Raw genomic sequence first — 15,440 nt, forward strand, 5'->3', positions numbered from 1 at the left:
ATTGACAGAATATGTCAAGAAATACAACAGCATCATTTTTCTGCATTATTGTCACACATGGGGGGAAATCAAATGTTTTTAACATTTACTCAGATGATGTGCACTCACCTGGTCGCTTGCCACAAACTTTCCCAATGAGACATTATTTTTTCATGAGAATCTCAAGTCTCCAAAGCACAACTCTAAGTTATATCTGCAGTCTTTGTTTTTGCGGCTAAAGCAGAACTAAAGTTCTAAACTTTGTTTTCTATGCCAGAAATAATTATGTTGTCATATTCAGAACATCAGTCGTGTTATCAAACTGCAAACTGGTCCCACGGTGCTAGAGCCGGTCCCATTTACACAGACTGCATGGCTGCTCACGCACAAACCTTTTGGAACCCACAGCCTTTGACAGCATGAATATTGTTTAATACATGAGTCAAAATACCCTCCATCTCAAACAACGCAAATAAATCATGTTAAGTGGGCCAAGTGTGCTAAAAATCAGACTTTTTTTTTTCTTTTTTGTGCCCGCCTTTGCTTTTATGAATCAGTGAAATGAGGTCTTGTGACGCTCAAAGCGGTTTGTGGGAACAATAAAGTAAAACTTGTGTGCCGGGATTTAATCAAAGAGTAAATTTTAAAATCTATCACCCACTAGCCTCCAATCTTCGCACACACCCCCTCTAATTTGTCATTGTGGAATATAACAACATTTCAAAACAGAACAGGATTCTTTCACAAGTAGGAGTCGTTGCAAACAGTGTTTTGTTTTGTTTTGTTTGGGCATTAATAATATAACTATTAGAAGTGATATGTGTTTTTCACTCTCTTATTTTTTCACGTGAACTTGTCCAATTAAATTAGAGGTTCAGCAGATCCTGAAAGAATAACTTGGGTGGGAGTGCCACAAAAAAAATTTAAATAAATAAAAATGCTTTTGCATCTGGTTAAAAGTCAGATGTTTTATATTTTGTGTGATTTTCAGAATAAAAACTAATCACGTTTTATTCAACTAGCATAAACAAAGTAAAAAAAAAACCTTCAAAAAGAAGCTTGTGTTGCCTGCATCCCTTAAATTTGAACAAATGAACCTGATTCTTCCATCAGAATGAACCTAAACATGTGACAATAGAAAATAGCTTTTAAAGATTAAGGTTTTATATTATTCTATATATAAACAGTTGACACTTTTCTCTTTAAGCTCTCCCTTTGGCAGTCTGGATTACAGCAGCTAATCTGTATATCTCCAAAACATTATCCTGCATTTGTCGTGTGTTTATAGCAGATTCACTTGCTGTGTCAAACTACCTCTGGTGGGGAGATTAAGGGTGTGTACCGGGGTTTACCGAAAGTGCTCAAACAAGCTGCTGAAAGGGCTGAGGGCTATACCGAGAACCGTTCAAGGATTACATCCTCATATCACCCACCATCTTGAGTATTAAAAACAAGTGAGATGTTCAATGACTTATAACAGCCATTTCACAGGTGAGGTGTTTTCTGTCCATTTCTTCAGTGATAAAGAATATCTTTTTTGGGGTTGGGGGGGCTGCAGCTGCAAGCATCTGAAATAAAGCAGAACCACCATAATAAATGGGTCAGAGGTCTAGCAGAGGGGTTCTGTGCAGTGAGAGCTCTGAATGTTGTTCGGCTGGTAAAACAGTTTTTGAGTTTTTGAGGGAGAAGAGTGGGAAGGAGCTTGCCTTGCTTTGATCTTGAAAATTATTAAATATACATGACAGACACCAGAAAGCTCAGAAGCCGTGATATGAAGTAATTCTTGCTATAAAGAGAGGCATTTAGTGGAGCGGTTGTTTAGGAGCTGTTTTCATATTTTTCTCTCTGACAGCAGCCCACTCGTGCTGCAGAGTTAGGTCCTGTTCGTAGTGAACTCCCTGTCTAATCCATTCTTTTATCCCCTCAGTCTTTGCAGCTACGATGCTCCGCGAGGAGGAACGGCCCGCAGAGATTATAGTGTTAGATTAAATCTAACAGTGATTGAATAACCAACCATTATATGACTGTGGCAAATTAATTTCCCCAGTGCCATGTCAGCTCGGGCAACACGTTTCATGTATGGGACAAACTGTGAGCTGCTAATATTAGGTGTAGTCATACATAGGATTGTGTGATAAAGTAGATGTCCTGTAGGCTGGCCTTTTTTCAAAAGTCACAAGAAAAAGAAAAAAGATGTTCTCAAGCCAAACTGGGCTTTCAAATCTATTAAAATTGCAGAAAAGGATTAAAACGCTCAGAATCTGACATAAGATGTGTTCATGTCACGGCGGTAAATAAAACTGTCACTCAGCTGATTGGAGCAGGATGCTACAACAGGTACGGCCGTTTAATCTGCATAAAGCGAAAGCAAGCTTTAGGCATTTTGAACTGGTCGTAGCCGGTATTTACACGGAGAATAAGTGTAATATCCATCACGAAAATGAGCTTTCCTAAGTGGGGGAAAAAATACCCCCTGCTCATGTGCTTGCATAATGCTGAAAGATAAATATCTTATCCGTGATAGCGGCTCACATGGCAGGTGAACTGTTTCCCTTTTTTTTTTCCACCCCTCCCAACAGTCTGTCTGAATTGAGCAATCTCTGCCAGCTAGAGCACAATTTGGATTAGTAAAAGCCCGACTGATAGGTCAGCTTAGCTCCTAATGGTGCAGCTTAGTCCTTGTCTGCGTGATTATAACATTCTTAGCAGCATATTTCCTCACATCCAGATGTTACAGCCCAAACATCCACGTCTCAATCACTTAGTTTACAGGGGCATAAAAATCATACAGCATATTGTCGCACGCAGTTTGACATAAAAGCTAATTGTAACTGAGTGTGTTGTTTGCTATGATTCCATCGCTGCTTCTTTTTTTTTTTTTTTGCAAATATGTAAATATTATTATCGGACGTAGTAGTAGTTTGATCATGCAGAATCAAAGCACCGTAAACATTTGTTTTTAAACACTTTGGTCACATTCTTTACTGGATTAAATTCAAAAACAAGATATTTCTCATAGCTTTCAGGAGTAATTCAGTTTTTAACAATTTATGTGTGTATGCATGTGTGATGGTTTGAAAGGACTTAATGAAATTACATTCGCTTAAAGTTTGTTTCAAGGGTGTTTTTTTTTTGTTTTTTTTATATATAATTGAACATGGTTCTCCTCTCAGCACAATGTGAGGATCCTCACTACAATCAATACTGCAGTGCAACAGGCCAGCAGAGGTTTAGAGGTTTTAAAGGTTCATAAATGGTGCTGTCAATAATGGAAATAAGTTGAAAGGAAGATTACTTGAAAAATCAATAGTTTATTCTTGCATGTGATGGTCTGAAATTTATGCAAACTACAGTGTGGTTTAGTTTTTTTGTTTGTTGGTTTTTTTTTATGAGCTCAACTCTCACCCTGAAAGACTTTTCTTAATCACTTTGACTAAAAACTTGATTAGGTTTCTTGACAGACAGAAATAAATCTGCTTTTTTGTAATCAGGGTGTCTCTTTCACACAACACACTTTTACTTTGTGGGTTCATGTGCTAGGGAGACGTACGGTGGTTTGGGTGCTAATTGAATACACCGGCAGCACACACAGGCAGCAACCCTTTCGAACCAGCTGCGCGGGGCAGCCAAGAGCTTTGCGAAAGCAGGTGGCAGACAGATAAATATTGCGCTGTTGAACGCTTTGTGTAATACTTTAGGATCAGAAAACTGGGATTATCCAGCATTATTGTTTAATCTGAGTAATCTGGGTCCACTTCTTGCTGATTTTGCAACAATAAATGGTGACTTCATGCCACTGTGACACTCTTTTGGATTCGGCTAACTACACATGCCGTCTGGACTTAATGACACATCAAGCTTCTCCTGGAAGAAAACTGAAAAGAGTTTGAAATGAACTTTTTTTGTAAAAGTTCTGAAATATGTTTTTTTATGAAGGCCTAACCAACATTTCTATTGCCATAAAAACTGTTTAGGAAGGAAGTCGTTTCCCCGATGTTGGTTCTGTCGATCTTAAGAGCTTGAAAGGCTGATGCTGTCTCTAATGTGAAAAGCGTATCAGTGTGGGCCAACAATCAAGACAGAGAGTGCAAATCCATTAGTGGTCAATGACTTAAAGTGTTTAGGAACAGAGATCTAAATTTAATAAAGTTGATAAGGATACCAAATTACACACTGACAAAGACTTTCCTCCCAGTGTCATTTCTGCTATCTTTTAGTCCTACCTCACTATGTTCCACTTCTGGCAGCACAGTGGATATCAATAATTTAAGGTGAATAATTCGATGAACTAAATCTCTGGAAAAGCGTCTTGGGATTGTGCAAAAGAGTTGAACTGGAGGTGCACTGGCACACACTGAGCTTTCTGCTGCACGTGTTGCAAAAAGAAAACACGGAACTAGGTATTTATTACTCTTTATTATTCTTTTTCTTATTTAGTTTCCTTAATATTTGTTGAATGCAAAACACATGTGCTCAAGGACATATGAGATATACGTTCCTTACCCTTGATAACCCTGAATCGCACTCAAAGAATCAAAAACGGTAAAGCAAAGTGAGCACATCAATGGCAAAAAATATAAGACAGCATAAACATGATACACTGGCACTTATCATTCGAGTCCCACCGTATTTAAAATGAAATATGTTGTTTACAAAGGACTATCAGAGCAGTCTCATAAATATGATCAAAATCTAACACCACACACCAGCAATCTGCCAGATAGAGTGACTGGCTCCCCTCCTCAGGAGAGAAAATCATTTCTGTTTGTCACATTTAGTTGCTGACCAGTTAACAGCTAAAAATCACAGAGAAAACATCTCGCATAGCTTCTTTTCTTTTTTTTTTCTTTTTTTTATGTTTTTTTTCAGAACTAAAAGCTGCAACACAAGTGAAATAGTTTATGCATAAACCTCTGAGCACAGAGTCTTCATTTGTAGCACTTCCCGTAATAAAACTGCTTATGGTTTTATTATTGATTCTTTTAAATTACACTATTAATGCCAGGTATGAAAAAATACTTACATTAAATTTATATATAGTACAAAAGGCTTTAGAATAATAGTTAGAAGTTCAAAGAGAACCATGTGAGATCTCAATGGAGGAAAGATCTGTAAAGGTGATAGAGATTTTTGTATTTTTGTGAGCTGCTGTATACTTCTTGTGAAGGCAAAGACAGCTAAAATCATTCCATCTGTCCTCTAGTCATTTTCACTTGTTGTCCTGCAGCATTCTCCTTTTGTGTGTCACACTGACCTGCAGCTTGATAATGAAACACAAAAAGGATAGGAAAATAGTGTCTATGATTTGTATTTCATTGTTTAAAGAGTTTTACCAACATTTAATGCACCTAATATGAGAAGCCCATCCGTAGAGTCACATGCTGTACAAATAATTAACATTTATCTGCATGTGAAACTTAAAATTAATCACCTGCTGGGGACATTTCACTTGAATTAATTCAGCAATGTGCCACGGTTTTGTTGGTCTTCTTATAGACAATTTTTGATCTTCCATCTTATTGTAATGTGGGATGCTGTAACAGTGCATCGTGTCCTTAGAAATACCAGATACCTTCTTATTTTAAAGATTTATATCTCACGCCGTTATAACAAGTAATTGGCAAGAGTGTCAACGAACATGAGCAGCACATAAAAAAATAAATAAATAAATCATTGTTTGCGCAACTGTTCGTTTGAACCAGTACCCCACATGCTGCAGTTAAACAGGTGCAGAGTTCTGTCAGCGGCCAACTTAAATGATTGGATTCAGCCAGTTTTCTCAGGCTAGCAAATCTATCATGTCCAAACTGTCATATTAATTGGTTCTGCTCAACTGAACAGGATCTGCTACATTTCCAGGATGTAAATTTCAGCCTTTGACTCTGATGTACTCAGGTGTGACTTTCAATTAGAGTAGCTTTTTTGTGCTTTTCTTTCAACTAACATGCATTTTGATAAGGTTTTTCAGGCTGCAAGTGAATATCATTGGAGGAGGCAAAAAAAGCAAGAAGAACAACAACAATATGTTTGTCCTTCACATGCTATAAAGTAGCTCTGGGAATAATGTAATCAGTGTAAGGAACGAAATCTGTATTTTGTACGGACTTGCCTGTTAATTGTTCTATTCCATTTCCTATGTAGCCTTTAAAATGTGTCCTTGGAAGGTGTCTGTTTTTGTTCTGACCACAAAATTAGCAAATGTGGTTGTTTTGTGATCCCCTGGCAAGGGAACTAGGATGTCATGAAAGCCTTCGTTTTTAGCTGTGAATATCAGTGGGTAAGTATTGAGGTCAATGCAGATCAAACAGGGGGAGTTTTATCCTGAAGTGCTCCCATCAGCCCATCATAAGTAAGAGGCAAACAAGTAAAGAACAAAAAAGAAGATAATCTTCAAGAAGAATGACACATTGAAGTCCTTCTACTGCACAGACGAACTATTATATAAGGATCTGTGCTTTATGTTTATTTCTAGGTTTATGAGGAGAAATCAGAGCTCTTCTGTAGGCAGTGATGACAAGATTAGAAACAGGGGTTTAAAAAAAAAGGAAGACATCTCCCGGTCTGGAATGCAAGATAAGATTGCTCACATGTTCTATCTGGATTTGATTGCATAACACAATAATTCCTGGCTTGTACTATTAAGAACAGAATGGTGGAAATGAATGGCATGCTCCTAAACATTCTCTTTATTTCCCCAATTGTCTTAATTTATATCAGTCTTCTACTTCCAATGGCCATCTGAGCCGAGCTTCAGATCTCAGCACTGCAGTCTGGTGATGCGAGCATAGAAGTACCTGGCTTATCCACTGTTGGAAGTGGGAAGGTCTTTGGGGGGAACTCAGGAAGAGAGTAGGGAATAAGGTTTTGATCAGGACCAGCTGTCACTGTTGTCCTCAAATATTCAAGTCCCCCGTTTCTGCAGAAGCACAAGATTATGAGCCTATTTAGAGAGAGGAAGGTTTTTGATGTTTTCATTTGTTAAGCTCTTTTATTCTTTTCTGCAGTGCAACATGTATAACATTGCTAAAATAAATGCATTAAAAAATAACGACGTTTTAAAGGTCTATGCCAGTATGATTGACACTCTTTTTTTATATAAGAAAGAAGAAACGCTATAGATGTATTGTTTAGTAAAAATATTCAAATGCCTTAACTTTTTTTTCTCATTAAGTCAAATACCCAGAATCTCAATGCATTTCATGTGAAAGACAAATAAGCAGTGACTTCATTGTGAAGAAAGAAATGTGGTTTCAAACTGAACTGTAATTTTTACAGCTGGATCACAGTGCAGACAGTAACTGCATGTCTTCTGCATCTTTCAAAGCGTTAATGACGTCAACTTCAGAGCAACGGCGGTGCTAAAAAGAATATTGCTGCTATTATAACACAGCCTTGCCAGACACCATTGAGAACAGTAATCTGCGTAAATGTGAAAATAATTTGATGCACTGTTCAGAGAATCTTATGCAAGACTGGAGAGGAACTGCATGAAGGTCTAAAACACAGCAAATGCAATCATGTTTAATTGCAAACAAGTAGGTCAAGGAAATAAAATGGAACTGAAAACCTATGATATGGCAATTCTTTGCTTCTAGTGAAATCTGCATTGTTAGTAGGATCATATACCAGTAATTTTGTCATCATATGTTCAAAAGAGCAAGGTCAGTCTGTCCTAAAAATGTGATTTGAGAAAACTGGTTTGCTGCTGTTGAATCATTGCCTAAATGATGCACAAGAGTGGTACTGGTTTTTGATCAGTTGATCGTATATATATATATATATATATATATATATATATATATATATATATATATATATATATATATATATATATAGACAAAGTGCCTGTACTTGAAGGATGACGAGCGGTCTTGGCCTGATTTTTCTGCCTCTTTCTCACTGCTGCTCAAACGCTGTAGCACGCTGATAAAATATTTAATATGCTCTATCATATTGCCTCTTTTCATGTCTTCAAATAAAGAAAGAAGAAACTGTGTTCACATCTATTTTTACACATATTTAGTTTGAAAGGCCGTAGGATTAAACTACTATGAAAGAACAGCCAAGAAAAAAATTGACAGTGTGTAAAGATTGGGATGAAAAATAAGGATTAAAAAAAAATAATAATAATAAACTTAATGTGAACATTGGCAAGACAGTATCCTTTTAATCTTGGTAATGCAAGAGTTAGATAAACATCCCCCTGGTCCAAGTTCCATTCCTGGAGTCTCAAGAGTATTTTTACTCATCGATTGACCAAATAAATAATCTTCATTAGCTCTCCTCCTTTCAGAATATTGCAGAACTATATCTAGTGAGTAACTTTAAGTCTTGACCCCCAAAGAAATACTAACACAATGCTCAAGTGTTCAGGTCAGATTCAGGTTGGGGAAAAACAAAAACAAACCAAGTCCTCGGCTGTTACTTTAGCCTGCTCTGATAGCTCTGATGGCTGCGTTTCTGTTTTCATCCTCAAAGTTGCACCTTTGCAGTATACAATTCCTCCTATATCCACAACAGACCCACCAGGACCCTCCGCTCTTGCCTGTGGGGCATTTTGCTAAACATGCACACATCCATCGTCGAGAGCTAAGCAACAAATGATTCATTTGACTAGGTTTTGGGGGTGAAGGGGTTTCTCCTTTTTGCCCTGAAAGGATTTTTGTTTCGTTTACGTATGCTGCTCTAATCACAAACATGTCACTCCTGGGAAATTATTTGTGTTATTCATTGCAAGCTGCCCACCACATCTTTCCCTTCAAATGTCCATGTTGGCTTCCGCTTATAAATGGATGTTCAAACCCCTGATTGATACTGTCAGCACTACATTAGATAATACAATAAAAGTTCACATACTCCTTACATCTAAATTGTTTGCCTGCAGTCAAAGAAAAAAGAAACATATTTACTGACAGTGTAGCTTAGAGAGAAACATATTATGTATATAAAATGACTGAAGCTCCTCTCTTTCATTTCATCAGATTAATCTTATTCTACACTACAGGCTTAAATATAATTCTATCTTTACTAATAAAATGTTCTGTTTTACTGAGTCAACATATATTTACTTTACTAAAATGAGATGCTTGTATTTCAGTGAAACCTTCTCCAAGTTATGCACTTCAAGAACTCTCAGGCTTGTTGAGTGTTTTCCTGTAGAAAAGTGGATTCTAGTTGACATTACACAGAGGAACTTTAACCCACTGATATTAAACGGCTAAAATTTGATCAATACAAATTAGAGGGGGCTTTTCATTTCCCTGTTTTGCTTTATCATTTACTCACAAGTAAATATGAGCTACTGGCATCAATAGAGGTCATAGAAGACGGGCTAGAAAAAGTCTAGGTGAGAGCTTCTAAATGTCCAAATACCAGGTAAAGACTTCAGGAATCTGAAGTAGATTCATGTTCCTGTTGCCACAGCTGGTATTATTATTAAAAGCTATGTTGTTCATGGAGCAAGGTTGATGAGATGCATAATGTGGATGGTTTAAAAAAAAGAGTTAAGCAAGCCGAATAAGACCTTCTAAGCTAATTTGTACATTTTATTTGCACTCTATCAGTTGATCCTTCAATATTAAAAAAAGCAAAGAAAAATGCATGGATCCCATAGTGACACGGTGAAATATTACGAGTTTCATTCTTGATCCTTATATACATAAACTACTCAAACCTACAGTGTGTCAGAGGTGACACACATACTTTAAAAACCTGGCAGGACACGATCTTTCTCAGTATCCACATTTTTTTTACCCATAAATACAAATACATAAACTGGAAACTGTGACACTAGTAGTTTTTTAATGCAAAGAACATGCAACCAAATCAGTAATAAAAAATAAAAAAAACTAAATGTGATTTGTGATCACCATGGCATAAATAATATTGGATGCTATTAAACATTTGTCGGTTTCAAATTGTTTCAGAGGAAGTAGATGTTTTTGTTGTTTACTGTGGAATGGTACCAACACATTTCTGCATGTCTGTAAATAAGGACTTGGGCATCCTCCACAACCCTTTTTAGTGTGGGTGTTTGGACATGGAGGAACCTTGATTATCTACCAAAAATCTCTCTTAACAAACATAAAAATGTAATATAATTGCAGTTAATGCATACTCTGAATAATGAATCGGCCTTTGGAGATGACTGGGCATCCTCCAGGTTTGAATTGTACAAAGAGTAGGTGTGAAGTGGATTTTCCCAGCCAAGTTGTTGTACGCAACCCTAATCCAACAGGGGAAATGTAGTTTAAAAGAGTAACGTATTAATGTACTGCTTAGGTTATTATTTCCCTAAATGTAATAAAGTTTTTGCCAGCAACTCTTGATGAATGACTCATGCTTCTAAAGCATGGAGCACTAAATATTACTCATTAAAGAGCAAGGGGCTGCATAAGTGTGTCTTCACACTTCTGCTTGCTATGTAAATAAATATATGGACATGTGTTAAAAATGCAAGAAAATAAATGTCGTGTGTTATATTCTCAATGTGAAGCAGTAAACAGCAGATGGCCACGAAGGCCTCTTTAGCGCTATGGATTTTATCTAACTACCCACCTGAATGACCTGTGCTTGAGCATAGCAGCTGATGCAGAGAGAGGAAAAAAGTGAGAGTTAACTGTTTGCTCGTGTTTACTTCAGTTCAACTAGACTGCAAGGCCAGAGGAGACATTTGCCATGCATGAAGAAATTAGCTTGTTTATCAGCGTTTTGATTTCCATCCCGCCTCGCCATCCCACTGACATTTTAGACGTACATGATCCATGACTGATTCCCAATCAAAAGCACAATGACAAAGTACTTTGCTTGTGCCGTTTCCATTGTTGCATAATTAAATGTTTGACGATAAGCACTGAGCATGATTAGGAAAAGGGCCTTGTTGCGTACACGCTTTAAAAAAAATAACCTTGAACAGTGCACATCTGTCCTGTCAATTGGACATGCTCCAAAGATTGCCAGTGAGATATTACACCTCATGTCCATATTGGTTGCTTCAAGGTGATTTGAGGTGATATATTAGAGTTTTATTTATTTTTCCACTCAGTGTTGATGTTGCACCCTCAGACCTCCCACTGTACTTTGGAGTTAAATAGAAGACAAGGACTTTCAAGCACCAAAGTCCTTGAAAGGTTACAAAAATCTTTAGCCATTCATTACTATAAGGGGGCAGGGGGCGGCGAGTGAGGAAATATAATGAAAACTAATACTCTTTCTAGTCACCAAGCTATCTGTAGATATGTTTGATATCCCATTACAGGCCCAGAAGTAACCACAGTTCTATACTGTCAAGAGACAAACATAATCCAGAGGGAAATTACCCATCAGGAAGGCAATACTGCTACTGAGATGCAATTACCAGGCCACTTGTGAGACTTTCAGCCCAGTGTCCATGGATGAATGTGTGTGAGGGGGGTCGATATGTGCATAACAGCTCTTATGTTTAGCAGACTAAATTGGATTCTTTCTTGGAGAACAGTTAATTTAGAATATGTCCAAGATGCAAATGATTGATGTGACTATATGGTAACAACTGTGGGTTTGTGGTGCGGGGCAGTGTAATGGAAAAAACATACTCCCGCAAGAGAGGGGGAAAAAAAAAAGAGAAAGCTTTAATACTAGAATGATGGAGAAGTTCTTGCAGACTTTCAGGATGGCTGGCTGGTTGTGCACACATTTTCAAAAGCACAGTCCTTGCTCCTGCTTCATTTTACACCACATCAAAAAAATGACGCAGGAGCTGTGTTCATATGTGTTAGTTGTTAAGTAATCTGCATGTCTCACACAGGATTTAGTGTACCAATTTAGCACTAAATCACACAGCCTACGAACAAAGAAAACCACACGGATTGAAACGAACACGAGTGTAGACATTTGATAAGGTTTTGCCCATGGCAATCGCTATGCTTTATTATTGACATAAAAATGTAAACCACGGAAGGAAGATTTGCCCTTGCTCTGTCATGCTGTACGTATTATTTTACAGGCCTGGTGAGCTGAGCAGAACATTTAGGGCAATTGCAAATAGCTTCCCATTACCCCCCAGATAAATATCTCAACTTCAGGCCATTGCCAGCAAACTAGGAATTATTTCCTTTAATTTGATAATTAATTATAGCTGCCTTCCATGTAACCTTATATGTAGTACTGGGGGGGTGAAGAAAGAGCTGCTTTCACCTATTGCAATGCGTACATGTGGATAAGAAATAAAACTGCCTGCACGGAGTTTGAGCCTGGCATGCATAATAAATGTATGACAAAACAATACCCCAGGCACCCCAGTATTAATGATATGCAGTGAACTCATTATTAAAGTTCCAAAACAGCTCCTGGAGTAACACAGATGGAGTCAATTAAGCAATGAGCATACTTGCTTGCCTGCCGTTTCATCTTCCTTCTTTTATCTCTGGCATATTACTCCATGGATGTAATTAGCTGTATGTTTCTCCTTACAACATAATGTCCAGTGATAATACCAGTTCTTTTCCCCTTGTAATTTCAAATAATACTCTGCTAATAAATGTACAAAATTTGCTTTCACCATGTCCTTGGGTGTTGTATTTACACTGCGAGAGGTGTTGGGGATAATGCTATCCTAAGCAGCTCTTTTTTTGTGTGTTCTCTCTGTTCCCAGAGACCTGATGCCTTCTACGCTGGAGGGGCAGATCACCATGGAGAAGACACCCAGCTATTTTGTGACTAACCATGCCCCCAAGCGCATCCACTCCATGGCCAAGGACATCAAGCTTATTATTGTTGTGCGTAATCCTGTCACTAGAGCCATTTCAGACTATACACAGACCTTATCTAAGAAACCCGAGATCCCCACCTTTGAGGTTCTGGCTTTTAAGAACCGGACGCTGGGGCTTATAGATGCCTCTTGGAGTGCTTTGCGTATTGGAATATATGCACTTCACCTGGAGAGCTGGATGCAGTATTTCCCTCTTTCCCAGATGCACTTTGTAAGTGGGGAGCGGCTGATCGTGGACCCTGCCGGAGAAATGGCTAAAGTGCAGGACTTCTTGGGCTTGAAGCGGATTGTCACAGATAAACACTTCTACTTCAATAAAACTAAGGGATTCCCATGTCTAAAGAAGCCAGAGGACAGCAGCACCCCCAGGTGCCTTGGAAAGTCCAAAGGAAGAACTCACCCCAAAATAGACCCGGATGTGATTCGGAGGCTGCACAAGTTCTACAAACCCTTTAACATGATGTTCTACCAAATGACTGGCCAGAACTTTGAATGGGAGCTAGAGGAGGACAGCGTTTCCCGTAGCTCTCAGGACTAGCATGGCATCGCTGAGCCACACCACCAGCCTTCTCACTCAAACAACCATTGTCCCACTTCATATTAAGAGAGTACTTGAGTGCCCCAATCAATCATGGCTCTCCTTGCAGTTTGTGTATCCATTAGCAAGAGTTTACTGACATGCTTTTTCTTGAAGATGGCAAATCATTATTGTGTATACTAAACATAAAATATATTTATATTTGTGTAAATGAGATGATTTATTCCTTTTGTTTTTAAAGCATAGAATTGACAAAAAAAAATCACATTGACTATGGCAATGCATGTGATGAGTTAAGTGTCCTTACCTCATAAGCCCTAAGGGTAAACTCTGCCCGTTTCTTCTCCCTTTACTTTCCTGCTATTTGTTGCCCTCACACCCACTCACCAGCATCCAGCACAAAAAAAGATATTCTATTTCAACTATCAAGGCCATGAAGTGCCCTGTGTTATTTCTTTTAACATGGTCTTGCTGCTTTGGAAGACAGAAAGGAGAACATATAAAGTATTATTATACTTTGACATGAGCTCATCCTTCATGTTGTCCATATTGTGAGTGGAGACAATCCTTTTAAGTTTACCAAAGTGTTCAATTACTCTGTTCTGCCACTGGTCTGGTTGCTCGGCAATTAATAACTGCACAAAAATTCAAGTGACTAGCTAGATCACACTGGCCATCTTTCAAGTATTGGATTTTTTTCGGAGCAGTGTTAAACATTAGCATACTGATGACCGCACACTTTAATGGGAAAGTTTCTGTTGCCCTGGTTTAATTTTAGAAATGAGTCCATACTTTTCTTGTGTTTCTGCCAGAACATAGCCAGCTAACTGCTATCCTTCTGTTTTCCTCATGACCCTTCTTTTGTCACATAATACATGTCAACAAGGGGGAAGAACAACACCGCAGGACCGAGCAGGAGTTTGTTACCAAACATCTGCTGCAGCACGGTCCTCTGTCATTAGAGATTAATGGTGTGTTAAATAAACTGCTGCCGCTGGAACAAAGTCAATGTCAGACAGAATTTGCTGTCAAGGTAAAGCCACATACAGGCCCAGGTAAATTACCAAGCTATTACTGTATGTGCTTAACTTGAACGAGACCGTTTCTGCCCGGTAAATGTGGTGTAACATGAAGTTTATTAGCAAAGGCATGATCAACAGGGTTTTGCTGTGAAATTAGCCATTTGCCCAAGCACTGAAGCACCATAACCCATCATCTTATTATTTTTTGTTTTGCATAACCCACTGTGTGTCTGTGCTTTGTCTCTGAACTTTTCATCAATTGAGACAATCAATACAGTCAATGAGTCAATAAATACAGTCTGCTTCACATCACTGGTTGCTACAGCTATGATGCATTGCTCTCTTAATTCTTCTTGTTCTCTTGCCATGGATGGCTGGATTGGTTCACTCTCTGCAGACCTCTCTGTCACCCCGGGGAGGCCGACACCAGCAGCTACTTACACAGAGCAATTGATTCAATCAAAGTAAGCTCTGCACTGCCCTTTACAGCACCAAGCCAGCACACTCACCTCGGAGTCGCGCCATTGCAGAGTTACAACTTCCACTTTGAGGCTTTTCTGTGCAACCATCCCTTGGTGTTTTCCTGACAATCTCTCAGCACTTTTACCTCATTCCCATTTCTCTCCCCCCACCCCCGTCCAGCCCCATCTCTCTGCTCACACGTTCTCTTCGTAGTTGGTGTTGCAGGCGGGAAAGCAGTTTCACAAAGGGGCTCCGCTGTGAAGACAACCGAGTTGCAAGGATGACATATTAATCATACATTTAGAAAAAAAAAGAAGCGTCATAATTTATTCAATAACATGGTCTCTTTGTGGTTCAGAACATGTACAAACCACCTTCTAACCCCGAAAGTCCCTCCTACTCAGTGTAAATATGCTCAAAGAAATCCACAAAAGGCCCCCCACAGTGTTATTAGGACAGATGAGGACTCCATTTTCGTTCCATGAATATGCACTTTTGCTGTCATTTGCATTTTTCAGGATTACACGCTTGAGGGAATTTCTCTCCAAAGTGAAATGTGGAATCCAACCTCTCATTAAGAAAAACATATATGCACGTACACCTTTTGGGTTTATATACCCTCGGCTTGTTTTAGAATCAGTCAGGGCACCAGGGTACTTCCTGCGAGTATTATAATACATAAAAGACATGC

At 38.6% G+C, this 15,440-nt stretch overlaps 1 protein-coding gene across 1 annotated transcript in view; it reads left to right on the forward strand.

The window, feature by feature from the left end:
• hs3st4 (heparan sulfate (glucosamine) 3-O-sulfotransferase 4) overlaps nt 1-14,599 on the forward strand; it is a 77,154-nt gene extending 62,555 nt beyond the window's left edge. The window contains exon 2 of the mRNA XM_008415931.3: nt 12,611-14,599. Coding sequence (XP_008414153.2) covers nt 12,611-13,265 — 655 coding nt within the window. The 3' untranslated portion in view covers nt 13,266-14,599. The remainder of the gene's footprint in view (nt 1-12,610) is intronic.
• The last annotated feature ends 841 nt before the right edge of the window (nt 14,600-15,440 follow it).

This window comes from Poecilia reticulata, chromosome 8 (genome assembly GCF_904066995.2).
Source record: "Poecilia reticulata chromosome 8, P_reticulata-male-v2, whole genome shotgun sequence".
NCBI lineage: Eukaryota > Metazoa > Chordata > Actinopteri > Cyprinodontiformes > Poeciliidae > Poecilia > Poecilia reticulata.